Source organism: Enhydra lutris, unplaced genomic scaffold, assembly GCF_002288905.1.
Source record: "Enhydra lutris kenyoni isolate GAN:26980312 unplaced genomic scaffold, ASM228890v2 scaffoldscaffold13, whole genome shotgun sequence".
NCBI classification, from domain to species: Eukaryota; Metazoa; Chordata; class Mammalia; order Carnivora; family Mustelidae; genus Enhydra; species Enhydra lutris.
Window position 1 is genome coordinate 37,358,298 of NW_019154097.1, and position 19,384 is coordinate 37,377,681.

Here is a 19,384-nt window from a genome sequence, read left to right on the forward strand (position 1 = left end):
CAGCAGAGTCCCGGGGGCTGGCCCCAGTGCGTGCCCCCAGGAGCTGTGTCAGGGTGGGCGTGGGTACACCGCCTCACTGGGGGCCTCGGGCTCTCCGAGCGCACCTTCTCCACCACCGCTCCAGAGTTCCTTCAGGAAGAAGAGTGCGTCCGTAGCCGGCTTAGAGCCTGCCGTCGGACCACCGGAGCAGCCCGAGCCAGGAGCTGGGGGTGAAGACATCTGGTGCCGTGACGCAGCCGGACGGCCAGCCCTCCCCCAGACACCATTCCCACGTCGTTTCCTGGAGACGGTTTCGGGTCGGAGGCAGTGAGGCATTTGGTGCCATCTCTCGGGAAGCCATGGGCCTGCCTGGCTCTGCTTCCTATGAGGCTTCTCTCCCACTTTGGGGGTCTGTGCCGTGGCCCCCGTGGCAGCGGTCCATCGGAGGTGTGCGTGGGCGGCTGCATCCCTTGTGACTGATGAGAACCTGCAGTGACGCTGGCGTCCAGGGCCTGCCCCTCCACCTGCAGGACGACCTCGTGGTGCGTGCCTGGTGTGTGCACGTGGCGTCTGTGGCTTCCTGTGCAGCCCTGGGGCTGCCTCAGCAAGGTGCCCTAGGAGCCGGCCTGCAGCCCTTTCTCTCTGTGGTCCGTCTTCGTGGGAGCCGCACACCGCAGCTTGGTGGGTGGGAAAGGTGGCTGAGCTGAGGCCCATCGTTCAGGGCACGGCTGGAGGTAGAGGTTTCTGTCCAAGGTGAGCTGTGGCCGGTTACGTCCCCCTCCTGTCCCTGGGTAGCCACGCGGCTGCTGAGAGCTCGCCGCCAGCTGGATTCCTGCCTCCGTGACAAATCCCGAGGATAGCTGCTATACTGTCTGCCGTGAGATTTGGAGAAGATAGGATGGAATCACTTGCCTGGTATGGGAAGGAAGATGAGAGGTAAAGAGCGGTTTGAACCAGACGTGCACTAGACTCCTGGGCAGGGCCGTTCCTGCCCCTGCGGGTTGTCACTCCCGGTAGCCGCGCCCTCAGGACAGCAGACCAAAGCACACGGACATTTGTGACCTAAATCCTAGGGCTCTCTATACTGTTCCAGCTCCCAAGAGCGCAGCATTCTCGTGATGGGCGCAGTTGCCCTGTTCCAGGTGGTTCCCCGAGAACTAAGCGCGAACAGTGGTGTTGCCGGCAGAGCTGGTCTCCAGGCTCAGATGATGCCGCGGGGCCTCAGCCACGTGTTGCCCGGTGGCCACGGGAAGCCATGTGGAGGGGACGAGGCGCCGCACGTGTGCGGCGGGCTCAGGGGTGAGGCTGGAGAGCGGAGGGGCCTGAGCAAGAGCCTACGCAAGCGTGCCGGCTTCTCTCCACCTGCCGGGCGCCGGTGTGCCTCCCCCATCCCGCCCGCTCTCCTTGCGACTCCTTCGTGGGGGCCGTGAAGGGTGCCGATGCCTGTGTTGACGTCCCCTGCGCCGCATGTCCTCAGCGCTCAGCATGTAAACCGGCCTGAGAGGACTTGCGTTCAAAGCCCGCCTGGGGACCCGGGGCGTTTCAGCTTTCCTTCTTTGCTCGGACCAGGAACGTGGGCGCTGCCCGCTGGCACTCAGGCTCGGGCCTGCTCCCGCTCGCTTCCGTTCTCATCTGCTGTCCCTCCCGAGTGGTGGCAGATAATGAAGGGCTTGGGTTCACAGGCCATTGGATTGTCCCCTGCAGCAGCCCCCACCACACACTGTTCCTCTGGGGACTGAGCGGCTATTTCAAGTGAAATGTCCCCAAAGAAGTGGGGAGCATGTGCTCCAGTCAGCAGAGCAAGGATCTGCGTGGAGCGCACCCCTCCCTGCAGGAGCACAGCTCTCGTGAGTGCCTGGGGTCATCTGGGCAGGAGTACATCCCAGGTCGAGTGTCCAGAAGGGGCCGGTGCTGACCACGGTGAGGCGTGCGCTCCCAACACATGGCTGGAACCAGGACTGGCGTGGGGCTCCGTGGCCCACACCCGTCCACCCTATTGCCTGTGGCTGACCCGACAGCGGTGCGGCATGAGGCCAGGGCGGCCCGGTGCCAGGAGCCCATGGTGGTCGGAGACGGGCTTTGGGAACGTGTGCATGCCTGGGCTGGTGTACTGGGCTTAGGGAGAGAGCAAAGAGGAGCAGACCAGCATTTCCTGTGGGCGAGGGAGGCACGGCTGTTCTCTCCAGGGCACAGTGTGTGACATCCCACCCCTGGCATGCAGCAGGTCCTGGATGCGTGATGGGCGACAGGCCAGGGGACAAGATCTGGGACATGGGGACATAAACCCTGTCTCGTGGCCCCAGGTGCTCCCTGAGGCCTGAGTTCAAGGGTGAGGGACAGAGACGTCCAGGATGACCGGTGGCACCACCGTGTCCCATGTCACCTGCTGTGCAACTCTTGACACACACGGGCAGCTGTTGGGGGCTGAACTTCGGTGAAGGCCTGTTGCTGCCCCTTTCCCCCGGCACCTCGGGTGTGCCTGCGTCGGGAGTCGGGGCTTACAGTGGAGAGCGGGGAAGACGATGTCACCGGTGGCCCTAGTCTTTCCCGGGTGGTGAGGAGGTGGATGCGTGGCGGGCGCAGGCCATGTGGAGATGGGGTGTGGGCAGGGCTTCTCGCCACGCTTGGGCCAGCCGAGGCCTCCAGCAGCTGGGAGAAGCTGGAGCAGAGCCTCCCTCTGGGCCCAGCAGGAGCCGGCCTTGGGCAGCAGCTCAGGACCCAGAGATGAGACGAGCTGCTGGACGAGGGCTGGTCTGCAGCCTGTTACGGCGGCCCCGGGACACCCCTGCCCGGTCCACCCCGCTCACAGCCAGCCTGGAGGGCCTGATGGGGGGGGGGCAGTGCCTGAGGCCGCCTGGGGCTCCGTGTGGCAGGAGCGGCTGTGTTCATGACACGCACAAGTGCCTTCTCGTGACAAAAATGTGACGTGTTGGAGCCTCTGGTTCCCTGGGCCTTTTGTGACCCCAGTGGCAATTCCTATCATTTCGCTCCTGGCAAGACCTGAGTCAAAGCCAAGTTTTGGGAACCCAGGCCTCTGTGGTGAAAGGGGTAAAGTGACTCAGTTGTAAATCTCCAAGAGGTGTGTACTTTGCGCTTTTGAAATGGGGCAGGATGACGTCCGTGGCCTTGACATGCCCCCTCGTGCATGGGGTGGCATCTGCGAGGGTCCTGCTGCTCAGCCGGGCCCCTGCTCCCCGGAGGGACGAGGAAGTGCTCGCTTCTGGTTTGCTGGGTACCAGCTGTGCATGGCCGGTCAGGACGGATGGATGGGTGGGGAGAAGCCATCATCAGTCAAGGGCACAGTCAAGGCTCCTGACCCACAGCCCCCTCCCCTGAGCTCCTGGGTCGTGAGGTCCCTCCTGGGTGCCGCGTCCTCCGAGGAAGGGGTCAGCATGATGGAGGCAATGGATGCGTGGCCCTCGTCGGCCCAGCCCTGGCAGCTCCCACATGCCCTCAGGCCCTCCCTCTCCTGGGACGCTCTTTTCCTTGGGGGAGGGTGGCAGGAACTTCCCACCATCGAGTGTTTGTGGGGCTCACAGCCTGGCCGACCTGCACATCTCCCCTCCGGTGTCTGTCTCCGGGGCGGGGGGGGGTTTCGAATCTAATGAACTCAGTTCAAATTAGCATCTGCCAGAAGGTATTCTGGGTAGCGGTGATGAAAGGAAGGCCAGATGGGGGGCGTCGGGCTGAATGTCGGGGTGCTGTGGTCGGTGGGTGGCGGATCTGACTTGGGTGTGGCCGACCACTAATGCTGGCTCCTTGATTTGGGGAGGGTCACGCTTCTGTCCCAAACTAGTGAGGGTGGACAGGACGCGCTTCCCATCCCGGCATGCGCTAGAGCTTGCCTGTGCCCCAGCCATCTGGTTTTTTAAAAAAGATTTTTATTACTTTTGGGGCACCTGGGTGGCTCAGGGGGTGAAGTGTCTGCCTTCGGCTCAGGTCATGATCCCAGGGTCCTGGAATCGAGCCCCACATCGGGCTCCCTGCTCGGCATGGAGCCTGCTTCCCCCTCTCCCTCTGCCCCTGCTCTCTCACTCTCAATAAATAAAGTCTTAAGAAAAAAAAGATTGGTATTATTTTTAAGTCAACTGTACCCCCAACGCGGGGCTCAAACTCCCAGCTCTGAGACTAGAGTCACTCCCCCACCGACTGAACCAGCCGGTGCTCCTGTCCGTCTGTTTTCACTCAAACACGTATGACACCAGATACGTAGGCTGTTTCCCCAGACAACCTGGGTCGCCACCCTCCCAGCACGTGAATGAGTTCAGCAGCCCAGAAGCTCTCTGGACACCATCAGTTGGTGGCTTTCGTGGCTGCCCCGAGGCACGGGCCTGACGGGTGCTGTTGCTGGCCGTGGCACTGGACTCCGTCTCCTCTCCCGCCAGTGGTGGGGCTGGCGCCGAATGGCCGGCCTCCCAGCCGCCCCGGCCTGCCCCAGCTCTAAGCTTCAGGCGTACCCCACTCCGCTCATTAGCCCACGAAGCATGCTCTGGTCCCTCTCAGTCAAGGGGTTCTCGGAGCTGCGCACCAGGAACCAGGGACAGGCCCAGCATTTGTTTTTACCACATCACAGCTGGGAATCCCAGTGACCCTGCCCCACCCCTACCCCATGGGAGCAGGCCACACACGTGAGCATCACCCGTCACACGTGTCTATCCTGGGTGACGTACGGGGCCAGGAAGCCCAGCCCTGAGCAGGGGCCGCGCTAGGCTGGGGCGACTGGGCAGGGGGCTGCCGTGACAGCAGGCCTGGGCGGGAGAACCACGCGTCCCCCGTGGGCCGGGATGGCCGGTCCATGCTGAGTGTGTTTGGGAAGAGTGGGGAATTGGTTCCCTTGTTGGTGTGGGTCTGGGGCCACGGGGACCAAGTGCCCCCGACATGGTGGCTTCAACCCACTCCAGCCTGTGGCCCTGCCTCACCAGCCACAGTGAGGGTGTGGCAGGCTGGTCCCTCCCAGGGCTCTGCGGAGGACGACTGCCTTTCCAGCTCCTTGGGGGCTGGTACCCATGTTCGAGGGCAGCAGAGCCTACCCTGGGCTTCTCCGACCTCTGCTTCTGTCCTCCCGTCTTCTCCCTCTGACTCTGATCCTCCTGCCTCCCTTTTATGACAACGGGCCCTGGTCCATCCCCCGCGGCTGGGACGGAGCACCACAGACGGGCCCACGACCACAGCTCCGGGGGCTGCTAGTCCAGGACCCCGGCGCCCGCAGAGTCCGTGTCTGGTGGGGCGGCTCCGCGGCTCACAGACGCGACGTCTCGCTGTGACCCCCCGCGGGGGGAGGGGGCACGGGGGCCTCTGGGGTCCCTTCCTGCAGTTCCACCCGGCGACTTCCTCCCCTCCCAAGGGCATCCTGACACCTTCACCAGGGGCAGGGTTAGGCTTCAACACGTGACTCTGGGGGTGACACCCACCCAGCTACAGAGGAGTCCTGTGACCAGGCCCATCCGGGAAATCCAGGACCATCTCCATCTCGAGGTCCTTGACCCAGTGCCATCGGTGTCCGGCAGCACACCCACAGGCTTGGGCAGAGGACGTCGCTGTCTTGGGGGGCGTCTTTTTCAGCCACTGCACCATTTCACTGGCCTGTCGGTTGCAGGATAAACAGCATCCACTCGGCCTGACGCTCGGGGTGCTTCCGGGAGCCCACGGGGGGCGGCAGGTAAATGTACCCCACAGGCCACCACCTCCTCCCTGGAGGGCCGGGCGAGGGTCCTTAGCTGCGGGTGCCGAGGGCTCGCTGAGAGGCCGCCGTCGGCGGGTGGCCCACAAGGACCCGCTCAGCGAGCCCTGGGAGGCCAGGTCTGAACACAGCGAGATCATTCCGGCCCGGACTGCGGGCTGAGCCTCCGGTGCCCGCTCCGTGACCAGCCGGGCTCAGCAGGCAGGGCTGCGCCGCCGGGCTCTGGCTCCGGGGCTGTCCCCCCGCTCCCCGCCCCCACGTCCCTCACGCAGCCCTCCCAGGGTTCTGCTTTACTTTGACCTAGTCTCTGTTTTTTTCTTTTTAAAGAAAAGGCCAGGAGGCTGGCCTATATTGCCCTGGCAAAAATACTTTTTTTCTTTTATAACAAAATCTTCCTTCTGGGCCATGGGATGGGCACGTGCGGACGCACCCCAGTGGGCTGGGCCGCCGAGGGACGGTCTGCCCCGCAGTGATGAGCGTGATGGCCGGAGCCAGCCACCGGGGACTCAGCACACCTCACGCTTCCGCGAGACTCTCAGGAAGACTGGAATATGCCAGATTTTAATGGAATCAAAACTGAAAATAGAAACATGTCATTTTAAATTTCCATGAAGAAGAGACAGCTGCTGGGTGACTGGAAAAGGCTGAATCAGACTTTTCTTTAGGTCGCGCCCATAGGAGCTCAGCAGAACGTGCTCGCCGCCTCCACTGGCCCATTCTGGCCACCGCACAGGCGCTGCTGGGCCGGGCCACGCATGGTCCGTGGCCGTGTTCCCGGGCGCTGAAACGCCACCAGCGGCGGGCACTTGGAGAATCTGCGGGAACAAGGAAACATAAGGAGAACCTGGGGCTTATAAAAACCATATGGAAAATGGCATAAAAATAGGACGAAGTCGGTGGAGGCCCTGAGGATGGTCTTTTTTTTTCTTTCAGGGTTGGAAAGGCATCGGGGCTGCCTGCAGGGGGAACAGAGCCCGGGAGCAGGTAGACGGCACCTGTCTGGCGGGGGAAGAAGCCAGCCCGAGGCCATCTGCTGCTGGGGAGAATTTGCTTCCTTGTGTCTTTGGTGGACTTTTGAGGGACCAAGGCAGTGACCTGCCTGCTCACACTCCAAGCGGGTTGGCCAAGGGGAGGACAGGGCGCCACTCCTGGGACTTGGGAGCTGGGACCCCACCTGGGGTCTCTCTCCGGGGCCCCTCCACTTGCTTCCTCCAGGGCCCCAGGGCCGGCCGGACACCGGGGAGCAAGTCCTAACATCGTCTTCGAGTCTGGATGGGTCCCTGACAGATCACTCCTCCTGCAGATAAAACCAGTCCCATATTGACAGTGAAGTCAGGGTTTGGACCATCGGGCAGAATGTGTCTGGAGTTTGGGTCAAAGACAATGGCTTCCAAGCCGAAACTTCCAGGAACGCCCAGAGGCCTGCGTCAGCGGCTCCTTCGTACAAAGGACTTATCCAAAACTAAAACCAAGCCGTCCAGTGGAGAGGCACCGATCCTGGAGTGTCGTCGTAACGACGCTGACCCGGCAGTCCTACACGCCCCGGGAGAGCCCGCACCTTTCCACCTTGTCCCCTCTGACACTGCCGCCTCCACAGGCTGCGGTCCAGGCCCCGGCCCCCCGCACTGCACCCTCCTCGGCTCTGCCTTGTTTGCGCCCACACGCCTGTCACGCCCAGCGGCTCCCTGTGCACTCGTGGGGGGTGCCCTGTGCCATTAGCCTGCTGTCCACGAGGAGAAGCCCCATGGGGCTGCCCAGCCGTGCGTGCCCTCTCCAGCCCTGCCCTGCTCACACCCACCCACACGCCTGTGCTGGGCTTCCTCCTGGCCCCTCACACCTGCAGCGCCTCCATCCCACCCTCCAGCAGGTGACCGGCCCCTCCAGTGCCCTGGCCGGGCCCCTTCTTGGGCCTGAGGTGGAAGGACGTCATCGTACTCCGGGTACTGCACCAGTCCTGGCGTGTCCGCACGCACAGGTTGTGGCCTCTCCCCTCTGTGGACACAGAGACACCCCAGGGCATGCACGCCTGCCCAGGGCCATCACTCTGTTTTTCTGCCACTCTTGACCACGTAGCTCCGTTTGCTTCGCCTCTGCCGCCCCACAAGTCTGCTTGTCTGGGGTCCCTAGATGGCTTTCTACGGGCTCCCAGGGCAGCTCCCTCTCCGGGTGCCGGCACCCTGACCTCCAGGCCCACACACAGGACCCAGGCTGCCCGCTGCCCGAGGTAATGGCCTTCTGGGGGCTTCTCCCCGTAATGCCCCTTCGTCCATGGCTGGCGGTACCCTCTCGGTGGCGTCATCCTCTATCCCAGGAGTGGATGTGTCCATGTGGGGTCCAACAGGCGTCCCAAATTTAAGGCGCCCAAAGCTACACCAGGCCCTGCTCCTTCTGCCACAAGCCGCACCCTGGCCTTTGCTGTCTTTGGGCAAGATGAGTTGACCTTCAGAATTCTCAGGACAAAGTCCCTTGAGCAGAGACAGAATGACACAAACTACTGAAACTGACTGAAGAAGAAACAGACAATCTGAGTAGACCCCGAGCCAGTGAAGAGGGAGAATTCTTTTTTTTTTAAGATTTTATTATTTTCCTTTTTTGGGGGGGGAGGGGCAGAGGGATAGAATCCCAAGAAGGCTCCATGCCCAGCACACAGCCCCACCTGCTCAGTCTCTCGACCCCCAGATCATGACCTGAGCAGAAATCAAGAGCGCACGCTCCAGCAGCTGAGCCTGCCAGGTGCCCCAGCAGAGAGAATTCTTATGCAGCAGCGACAGATCCGGGCCTGGGCTTGGGCGTGGATGCTCAGCCCCACCCAGTGCCCGCAGAGGAATGGACACCACTTCCGCCACTTCCGCACACACTTTCCAAAACACACAAGAGGAGGGAACACTTCCAACCCATTTTATGAGGCCAGTGTTCCCCTGACCCCAAAGCAGACAGAGCCACCACAACGCTAGGCTGGTATCTCATGAACCGGGCACGAACCCCTGGTGTCGCGGTGGTTAGCCACACCTGGGAGCGTGGAGGCAGGACCGTCCACGGGTGGGCCCCCCAAAGATGGCCGGGTCAGACGCGCCCTTGTGTCCCTGCTGAGTGGCTGTGATGGGGCCCACTTGCAGACAGAGTGCCTTTGTGGGGGCTGTGGGATCTGGTGCAGCCCAACACCGAGGAGCCTGGGGAAGGCAGGCTTGGGCCCACACAGCTGACCTGCCCAGAGAGGTCCCAGCCGCACGCAGACCCCAGAACAGCCCCATCTGGCACTGGTCCAGCTGGCAGCATCTCTGCCACCGGCCCCGGCAGGAGGTACTCCCAGCCATGCCTTGGTGACCAGACGCAGACCTTGCCCCGGCTATGGGTCCTCAAGTGGCCGGTGACCGGCCCCAGCCCCTCCCAGCCACAGTCCGCAAGCGGTCCCGCCAGCACAGGGACACACGGCAGGATGTGCTCCCTCTGTGAGCCCAGAGATTCTGAACAGGCCCTGCCCTCAGCTCCAGCCCCCCCAACCCCGGCCGGGGAGCCCAGTGCAGGCCGCCCAGGAGCCTGGCGGAGGCACACGTATCGGTGCCTCCAAAGCCAGGTCTGCAGACCTCAGTCGTGCCTGTGTAGCCCGAAGCGGCTGGGACTTGGTCAGCCACGGCCTGGGCCCACCAGTGACCCGGCCGGAAGATGGCATCTCCCCATCCCGGGGATCTGTAACGTAAGCAGAACGTTAGGGTCCCCAGGAAGAAGACATTTTAGCCCCCAGGCATGTCATGGAAGGACATGAGCCCCCATCAGGGAACAGCCTAATCAGAGTCAAGATGAAAGACCCAGTGCACCCTAGAGCAGTCCTCGCAGATCTGAGCCCCTCTGAGCACCAGGGTCCCCGCCGGCCTCGGGACTCCGACCTGGACTCAGTCACCGCGAGAGGACTTCTGCCGCAACTCTAGGCCGTGCCCCCACTGAGTGAGGCCTGTGCTCACAAGCTCCCCAGTTTTGTTGTCAGGAGAGATACGGCTCAGGGAAAGGTCCTTGACTTGTTGCAAGTAAACCCTTCCTCTTCCTGTCGTTGGACTTGGTTGTATGTTTTGGCTTAAAGCCCACCAAGAGGCCAACTCTGTTTTGGGTAACCGTTGCTACCTGAGAGCCCAGCGGCAGACGCAGCGCCAGCCCTACCAAACAAGGTCCTGGCTGAAGGCAGTTGCATCCCCCAGGGACCAGACGGGACCCACGCCTTGGTGACAAGCCTGCCATCCACGGATCCCCCAGCAGCCCAGCGCCAGCCTCTAAGCCAGCTCCTCCCCGAATGACCGCCGCACCAGAGGTGATCCCACCGTCCTGAGCGGGGACAGAGGAAGCTGTTCCCCCACCCAGACGGGTCTTCACAGCCTAGAGGAGGGGGGGACTAGCCCCCCGCCTCCCCATCTTCAGAGATGAAGGAGGGATAAAGACATCTCAGACAAACAAAAGCCAAGGGGGTTCAACACCACCAAACCCGCCTTGCAGGACACGCTACAGGGACCTCCTCAAGCTGTGATGAGAGGATGCGAAGTGACAATATAAAAGCAAATGAAAGTAGAAAAGCAGACACATAGTCACGTTCAGAACCCCTCACCCTGCGACGGGCGCGTGAGGCACGGCTGTCTCTGGTGCAAGGCGCAGAGCGGGGAAGCGCTGGAAACCGGCGGCAGCCCAGCGCGACAACCTGCAAAGGGGCGCGCACGGGAAGTCGCAAACTGTGGTGTCGGTGGCATAAAGGGAGCGGGAGGAGCAACGGCGTAGCTTTCACACCTGACTGAAGGCGAGTGTTGTCGCGTTAAAATAGGCTGTTATGGGGCGCCCGGCTGGCTCAGTCGGTGGAGCGTGTGACTCTTAAGCGTGGGCTCATGAGTTCAAGCCCCATGTTGGGTGTAGAGACTGAAAAAAAAAAAAAAGACTCATATCTGCATAAAAGAGAAAGGAGTTAGAGCGCACCACTGCAAGAAATAAGCCAGGAAAGAAGAACAAAAGAACAAAGTGATACAAAACAGTGAACTAATTGGCAATTCCAAGTCCTTCCATTTATTAGTTCTTTTAAATGTAAATGGATTAAGTTTTCCAATCAAGAGACTTATCCTGGCTGAACGGATTAAAAGCGGGATCCAACAATACACTGCCTTTTGGCGATTCAATTCAGTTCTACGGACACACGTAGGCTGAAAGGATGTGAACACAGGTGCCCTGTGCATAGACGCCCAACGACAGCAGGGGCGGCTCTGCTGGTATGAGAGGAGAGAGACCGTCAGTCAAAATTGGTCATAAGAGACAAAGAAGGTCACTCGATAGTGGTTAAGGGGTCAATTTATCAAGAACACATAACAATTGTAAATATACAGCACCCAACATAGGAGCTTCTAAAAATCTGAAAAAAGAAATTAACAGAAGCAAAGGGGACAATAGACATACAGTGTTAGGAGGGGATTTGAAGATCCCACTGTTGGCATTGGGTAGACTGCCCAGAGACAGACTCGGTAAGGAAATGGTGCATTTGAACAAACTGTGCACCCAACAGACCCAAGAGACACACACAGAACACTGCGCCCAGCAGCCGAAGAACGCAATTCTTCTCACGTGTGCACGGAGCGCTCTCCAGGACGTATCATAGGCTCGGCCACGAAGCAGGTCTTAATGAATCAAAGGAGACTGAAATCCTATCACAAGTCTTTTCTGACCATCATGATATGAAACGAGAAATCAGTAATAGGGGGACGGGGAGGCTGGTGTGGTGCAGTTAAGCATCTTCTTGGTTTCGGGTACGGTTGTGATCTCATCATCCTGAGATCGAGCCCTGTGTCAGGCTCCATGCTTGGTGCAGAGTATGCATGAGATTCTCTCTCCCCCTTCCACTCCCCCCAAATAAAGAAATAAAGTTAAAAGAGAAAAAAACAGAAGGACTACAAATATACTGAAATTAAAATACACACATCTGAATAACTAGGGGCTCAAAGAAGAAAGCAAAAAAGAAATCAGGAAGTATCGTCAGACAAACAGAATACAACATACAGAATTTATGGGGTGGGGCAAGAGCAGTTCTTTTTTTTTTTTTCTTTTTAAAGATTTTACTTATTTTATTTGACAGAGAGATCACAAGTAGGCAGAGAGGCAGGCAGAGAGAGAGGGAAGCAGACTCCCCACAGAGCAGAGAGCCCGATGCGGGGCTCGATCCCAGGACCCTGGGATCACGACCTGAGCGGAAGGCAGAGGCTTTAACCCACTGAGCCACCCAGGTGCCCTGGGCAAGAGCAGTTCTAAGAGGGAAGTTTAGAGACATAAATGCCTACATTAAGAAGAAAAGAGAGATTGCAAATACACACCCTAACTTTACACCTCAGGGAAATATGAGAACAAATTAAGCCCAACATTAGCAGGAGGAAGGAAATAATACAGATGATTAGAGCAGAAATAAATAAAGTAGGAACTGGAAGGACAAGAGGGAAAAAAATTAAGGATGCTAGGAGCTGGTGTTTTAAAAAGATAAACAAAATTGACATACCTTTAGCTAGACTAACCAAGAAAAAAAGGACTCAAATCAACAAAAGTATAATGAAAGAGGAGAGACATGGTAAGAGATGCCGCAGAAATACAAAGGATCATAAGAACTGCTATGGACAATTACATGCTGAAATGGATAACTTAGAAGAAATGGATGTATTTCTAGAAATGTACAAACCTGAATCATGAATAGAAAATCTGAACATACCAATACTAAGGATGACTCAACAAGTCATCAAAAATCTCCACCCCCCCCCAAAAAAGCTCAGAACCAGATGGTTTTACTGGTGAATTATCCTAAACATTTTAAGAATTAACACCAATCTTTTTTTTTTTTTAAGATTTTATTTATTTATTTGACAGACAGAGATCACAAGTAGGCCGAGAGGCAGGCAGAGAGAGAGGGGGAAGCAGGCTCCCCGCTGAGCAGAGAGCCGGATGCGGGGCTTGATCCCAGGACCCTGGGATCATGACCTGAGCTGAAGGCAGAGGCTTTAACCCACTGAGCCACCCAGCCGCCCCAAGAATTAACACCAATCTTTCTCAAAATCTTCCAAAAAACCTGAAGAGGGAAAGCACTCCCAAACAAATAATTCAGTTTAAAAATTGGCAAAGGATCTGAACAGACATTTCATCCAAAGAGGACATACCAGTGACCAACAAACACATGAAAATGGCGGTTGCCATGTTGCAACATCAGGGCCGTGTAACCCAGACCACAGTGAGGTATCATCTCACACTGGGCAGAATGGCTACAATCAAAAACGCAAGAGATAAGGAGTGTCGGTGAGGATGTGGAGAAGGGGGTCCTCATGCGCTGATGGGGGGATGCAATCTGGTGCAGCCGTCGTGGAAAACGGTATGGAGGTTTTTCAAAAAATTAAAAACAAAACAAACAAAATTAAAAACAACTATCGTATGAGCCAGCAGTTCCACTTCTGGGTATATCACTGAAGGACATAAAACCACTCTCTCAAAGAGACATCTGCCCCCCCATGTTCATGACAGCATTATTCACTCAGCCAAGACGTGGACACAACCTGTGTTCAGCACTGTAGCGTATCCTTGAAGGGTGCTAGGAGAGTGAATGCTAAATATTTTACACACACACACACACACACACACACACACACACACACAGAAGGTAACCAGGTGAGGAGATGGACGTAAACTGACCTGTGGTCGTTTCACAACATACACCTACATGTAAAAACTCCACATACTATGTGCTACAGACGGACCAGGTCATCACAGTACACCTTACACAGTGCTACCCGTGAACTCATCTCAGTAAAGCTAACACCACCACCACCACCACCAAACCCCCCCAAATGATTTGCCACACTTGAAAAAAATGGTCTGCTCTGGGCTTTATCTCAGGAATGCAAGGCTGGTTCAATATCTGAAAATCAACCAATACCACATTAATAGTGTAAAAAGACCCTACACCATTATCTCAACAATCACGAAAGGGCCTGGACAGAACCTAACCCCCTTTTGTGATAAAACACTCAGCAAACAAGTAATAGAGGGGAACTTCCTCGGCTGGGTAAGCTCGGAAAACCCCCCGTTAACATAGTCCTGGACAGTGGCAGACTGGATGCTTTCTCCTAAGAGCAGAAACAAGACACGGACATGCACTGCGTGACCTTGGCTTAGCGGATGCCTGGAGGCTGTGGCCAGGGACATCAAGTAAGGGAAGAAATAAAGTGACACCAGACTGACAAGTAAGAGGTACCAGAACGTGGGTTCACAGTTGTCATCATCTTAAATGCAGAAAATCTGTGGGGTCAGCTAAAACACAGTCGGAACTAGCAAGACGTCCATCAAAGTAGCATGACACAAGATCAACAGGGACACCCTTGGTGTCACCCTTGACCGGGTCCTTCTCCCCCATTCCACGTCCTGCCCTGCTCCAGGTACAAGCTCCCTGCTGCCTGCCCTGCCCACCACCTGTTCCCTGACCCCACAGGGTTAGTCACCCCGCCCTTGCCCCCGTTCTGTGCTCCAGGGCCGCTGCGGCTCCCCGCTGAGAGAAGAGGTCAGAGCTTCCTGTGCTGACCACCCCCACCCCCCACCCCCTACCCCCTTTGCTAGCTGTGTCTCTCCCTCCTGGGCCCTGGACTCGGGCGTCCGTGTCGCTCATGGCCCAGCACTGCCGCCACTGTGCCCCTGCCTGGACGCCCGGACGCCCTGGGCCTGCCCTCCCTCCTCGCAGGCTCCAATGCGCCCGCGCCTCTTGGGGGGCGGCCCCTGCCCCTGCCGGGCGCCCGGAGGGACCCCAGGCCGGGCTCTCCGCCGGGTGCTTGTGCAGTGACCGCGGGCTCCTCGCTGTGGCGTGGGGTGGCGGCCCTCCGCGCCCGGACCCCCACTCAGGAAGCCCGTGTCCCTGGTCTCTGAGGGCCCTGGGTCTCCAGGCCGGGAGTGGGTCCGCGGGGGACCACTGCGCACACACGCGGGGCCCCGAGGGCAGGGCGGCCCGGCCGCAGCGGCGCTCTCTGGGAGGGGGAACCCCCGGGGCTGCTCTGGTGGGCGGGGGTGTCGCCTCCCCGGGGGTATCCGTCTGCCCCCCGGGCGGCGGCTGGGACCTCTGGGGTGGACGACCCGGGGCCGGTGTGGAGGAGGCGCGGCCCAGACAAAGGGCTGCTGCGGGACTCGCCAGGGCCTTCGAGCCCGCCGGCGTCCGCGGCCTCGCCCGCGCCCATTCCCGCGCCCGCTCCGCGCGACCCCGCGCCCGGTGCTCGCGGACGGGGGCGGGGCCTCGGGCTGGCCCACTGCGCGTGCGGGGAGGGGCGGGACGCGTTCAGGCCGGGGGCGGGCTGCTCCCATTGCGCGTGCGGCTAGGGGCGGGGCGGCGGGCGGCACTCAGCGCGCGTGCGCAGGGCCTCGGCGTCGCGCGCGCTCCCGCCGGTTGGCCGCCTCCTCAGCGGCTGCCGCCGCCGCCCCCGCCGCCCCCGCCCCCGGCCCGCGCACGCGCCCCCAGCCTCGGCCCCGCGGCCCGGCCCGCGCCCCTCGTCTCGCCGCCTTCCCGGCCTCCGGGCCTCCGGGCCTCCGGGCCTCCCGGCCTCCCGGCGCCCCGGCCTCGCGGCGCGGCCCCGCAGCATGCAGCAGCAGCACCCGCGGCGGCGGCGGCGGCGGCGGCTGTGAGGTGAGGCCGGGGCGGGGGCGGCCTCCCGGGGACGGCGGTGCTCGCGGGCCCGGCCCCCTCGCGGGTCCCGGCGCGGCGAGGGGCGCGGCGCCTTTGTTGCGGCGGAGGCCGGGCGCCGCCCGCGCCGCAGCGGCCTTTTTGTGTGCAGATGGTGGACGCGGGCGGCTGCCCGGCCGGGGAGGGCTGGAGGAGGATGGAGGCCGCGCCCGAAGGCGCCGTGGACATCGTGCCCCTGGACCGCTACGACTCGGCCCGCGCTAAGATCGCGGCCAACCTGCAGTGGATCTGCGCCAAGGCCTACGGCATCGGTGGGTCGGGGCGGGGCAGGGGCGGGGGTCCCGGGGGCGGCGGTGGGGCCGGGGCCGCCTTTGTGCGCGGGGTCCGGGGCCGCACGGCGCCGCGCGGGGGTTCCTCCGGAGCCGGCCGGCCGCGGGCCGGGGCGCGCGATGGCGGGGGCGCGGGCGGGGGTCGCTCGGCAGGTGCTGCAGGAGGCGGCGCGTCCGCGGCCGCAGCTCAGTGGCTGCGCGGGGGTGGGTGCGGGGCCCGCCGTCCTGCCGGGGGGTGGGTGCGGGGGCAGACCCTGGACGCCCTGCGCTGGCGGGGCGCGCAGAAGCTCGTACGCGGAACTGCCCGGTCCCCGCGGTGGGCTCCGGTAGTGAAGAACTGGGTAACCTTGTAGCCGCATCCGCTGCGTTCGGTCCTAATGTGCTTAGCGGATTACGATGTTTCTGGCTCCAGCTCTCGGAACTCCCAGACGAAGGGCCCCGTCGTGACTTTGTAAGACCCGGTGCTTTGTTTTGGGTCCGTGCTGGACGCTGGCGCTGGGCAGCCTACCTTTTCCGTGGACGCCACTGTCCGGCGGCCTTTACTCTGGTGCACACGTCCCGGCTCCAGGGCCGCAGCAGCGACGTGCGGAGCGGCCCTTGGGGATGGACTTGGCGGACCCCGCGTGAGCCCGTCCGGAGCAGGGTGGCCCCGGGACAGGATCGCACCAGTTGGAGCGGTCTGTGCGCGGGGGAGGCCCGGCGGGTCGTGAGGGTAAACGGCCTGCGGCCTGCGCTGGTCGGCGTCCTTGGGTTGGCTGGACAGCGTGCAAGGAGCGCCTTTTCCTCCTTTCACAGCCTTGGGATCTGCGGTTTCGCTGATGGCTGCTCTGAAGCGATGCAGTTTCTAGGGAGTTGGGTGCACCCGTGAATTTTGTGATTTTAGGGAAACCATGGAATTGATAAAAACCGCAGGAACGTGAGAGTGAGCCATGAGGAGGAATACCGGGTGTCTCGCAGCCGGGGTAAGGAAGGGCCCCTGAGCCTGGTGGGCCTTTGCGGCGTTGCCTCTGCCTGCCTGGGACGCGCGGCCGTTGGCTGGTTTTTCTCTGCTGTCGCCTCCGAGAGGGCTTTCCGACGTGCTCCGTCTCAGGTTCTTTCCAGCTCCGGGCAGACTTCCTGCTTTTCCATGGCCGTGTAGTACTTCACCGGAGGCTCCCTCACCGCACACGGGCGCTGGCGGGGCTCCGCGCCTGCCTCCGAAGCCCAGTGTGTCCTTGGGCCCGGCTCCTGGGGCATGTGTGCAGGGTCTCGCTCCTGTGTGTGTTTCGGAGATTTTATGTATGGAAATGACTGTCCTGCTGGTGAATGCTGTGCGGGCACAGATACTTTTCAGAAGCCCTCTCGTTGCTCGCTTTCCGTTTCTTTAGCAGAGCAGATGTGTGTGTGTGTCGCTGCGCTCAGCTCTGGCGGCCGGCGTGGGCTTCGTCCGCTCTCTGGAGATGAGTGTGCGTCTCTCAGGGTCCAGTTTTATTCCCAGTACCAGATCTCTCTTCGGTGCTTGTCGACGCATCCGGTAATTAATTCAGAGGTTCATTGAAATAGGCCTTACGGTTTTGGGATCATTAAAGGTGGGTGTTCGTAGAGCAGAACGGGTGTGGGAGCTGGAGGAGGAAGGATGCTGTCCCAGGACCTGAGACCGGATTCCGTGTTGCCCGTCCGGCGTTCAGTGGCTCTCCTGTCGCGGTGGCGCGGTGGCCAAACGCTGAGTTTAGGAGGTCTGGTTTCCGTTCAGTTTTGCCAAACAAAAAGGCTTTTCCAGTCTGTACGTTGATTCAGAAGGGGAACAGACTTTTTTTTTCCCTAGTTGAATGTCTCTTTAAATTTACGAATTTGGGCGATCCTGTCACGTGACCCAGAAGCCTCACCTTGGCTCAGCTGGAGTGGGTTCGTGGAGGTCGCTGGTGTGGAGGTCACGGCCTGGGTGGGAGACTGGCGCTGCCCGCAGTCTGTCTGGTCTTTCAGGAGAGCAGAACGGTGGAGGGGAGTGGATTTTGATAGGATAGTTTAGACAGCACCCTGCTCCCGCCTCCCCGCCGAAATTCTTCTCCTAATCTAGGGGCCTGTTCTTTGTTTCTTCTCTGGGACAGCTCCCTGTGTCTCTCCGGTTTAGTTCCAGCTAATTAGACGCGTTCTTCGGGTCTGCAGCTTCCAGGGCGCGTCGGTGTTGTGGGTGACAGTGAGAGCGGCTTCAGTGTTTCACCTGGACGGTTGTCATTGAGTAGCTGCGTGAACCTGAGTAGCTTCCCCTCTGTGCGGGAATGGAAAGCACGCAGACGCTCTAGGGCCAGGTGCTCCGAGGCTGCCGTCATGCTTTGTGTCTGCCTTGGGGGACTGTCCGCGTCCCCCGGGTCACTGCGTGCCATCTGTAGTGCCGGGGAGGCTCAGGGGCGTGTCCCTCCGCCAGGCCTGCTGGTGGCCTGCTGATGGCCTGCCGTGATTCAGAAAGGCGCCTTCGGCTCGCTGCAGCCCAGAGCCGGGGCCACCTTGTGCTTGCTCTGCCCCTCCTCGGGGTGACTGTGGTTTCGTGGAGAGTGGTGTCGTTATTTTCTTAGCGGTAATGGACTGCATGTGCTGAAGGAGTTCATTTAAAAGTATCTGCAAGAAAGAGTAGAAGCCGGTGCCTGGCTGGCTTGGTCGGTAGGCCGTGAGACATTTGGTCTCTGAGTCCTGAGTTCAAGACCACCTTGGGGCTAGAGCTTACTTACGAAAGCCAAAAGAAATAAAAGTAGGGTTTACCTGGGAAATTTTGTGATGTCTTTTTCGGTGAAAGTTGTAAGAAATTTGTAAAAAAGGAGTGACCTGAAGTGCCATTTGTTTACAGGGAAGAGTGCTGTAAGGGGTTACCGCGTTCCTGGCTTTGATTTTAGCTCATGACCTTAGAAGCTTAAAGGGTTCTAGGCCTTGGTTTCAGGGGTAACGGCAGGGTATAATTGTTCTCTTCCAAGGACAGTGTTGAACCAGCAGGCAGGGAAAGTACTGGAAGGCACTCAGCTGTTTTCAGACTTGTTGCTACGTGGCCGAGTGCTGGTGACTTTCCTGTCAAGGAGCCCCGGGAGCCAGGCTGACACTGGTCACACCTCAACACTCCCTGGCCAGGGGCTGAGCTGCCCGAGCTGGGCAGGCCCGGAGGGGCCACCAAGGCAGCTCACGGGGGTGGAGAGAGCCTGTCCTCCTCGAGCGATTGACCCTCGTCCTCGCACTGGAGTGATCAGACAACTGATTGGGAAAGTGTGTTGTGGGAAGGGAACTCCTCATGGCTGGGCTGGGTCTCTGCGGCGGAGCTGGGGGATCTGCTGCTGTGTCGCGTTCTACAGACTGCAGGGATGGCCTGGACCCTGTCTGCTCAGTGGGTGTCAGGAGCAGCCTCTCTTCAGTGTCAGCTCTGGGGCTCACCACCTTGCTTTGTCACAGGGACCTTTGGTGAAAATGAACTGTGTGCTCCGAACCCCTCTCCAGGCCCCAGAACTGGAAGTAGAGCCGGGGCTGCTCTTGTCCCTAGGCTGGTAGGAGAACAGGCCCTTGTGTGTCTCAGTCGGGAGGTCCTCATTTGCAAGCAGATGGTCGTTTTTTTTAACCCGGTGATTCACTCAGATTCCTGGTTTATGAGTTCACGTTGTATTTTTTTTTTAATTAAAAAAAAATTTTTTTTTGAAGACCTCATTTATTTATTTGACAAAGAGGGAGAGACACAGTGAACACAAGCAGGGGGAACTGCAGAGGGAGAGGGAGAAGCAGGATCCCCAT

General features: G+C 59.8%; 1 protein-coding gene across 1 annotated transcript in view; it reads left to right on the top strand.

Annotated features, from left to right (window-relative positions):
- The first annotated feature begins 15,290 nt into the window (after nt 1–15,290).
- The window catches only part of LOC111145467 (calmodulin-regulated spectrin-associated protein 1-like), a 53,112-nt gene continuing 49,018 nt past the window's right edge, over nt 15,291–19,384 (top strand). The window contains exons 1-2 of the mRNA XM_022500363.1: nt 15,291–15,314; nt 15,463–15,622. Coding sequence (XP_022356071.1) covers nt 15,463–15,622 — 160 coding nt within the window. The 5' untranslated portion in view covers nt 15,291–15,314. The remainder of the gene's footprint in view (nt 15,315–15,462; nt 15,623–19,384) is intronic.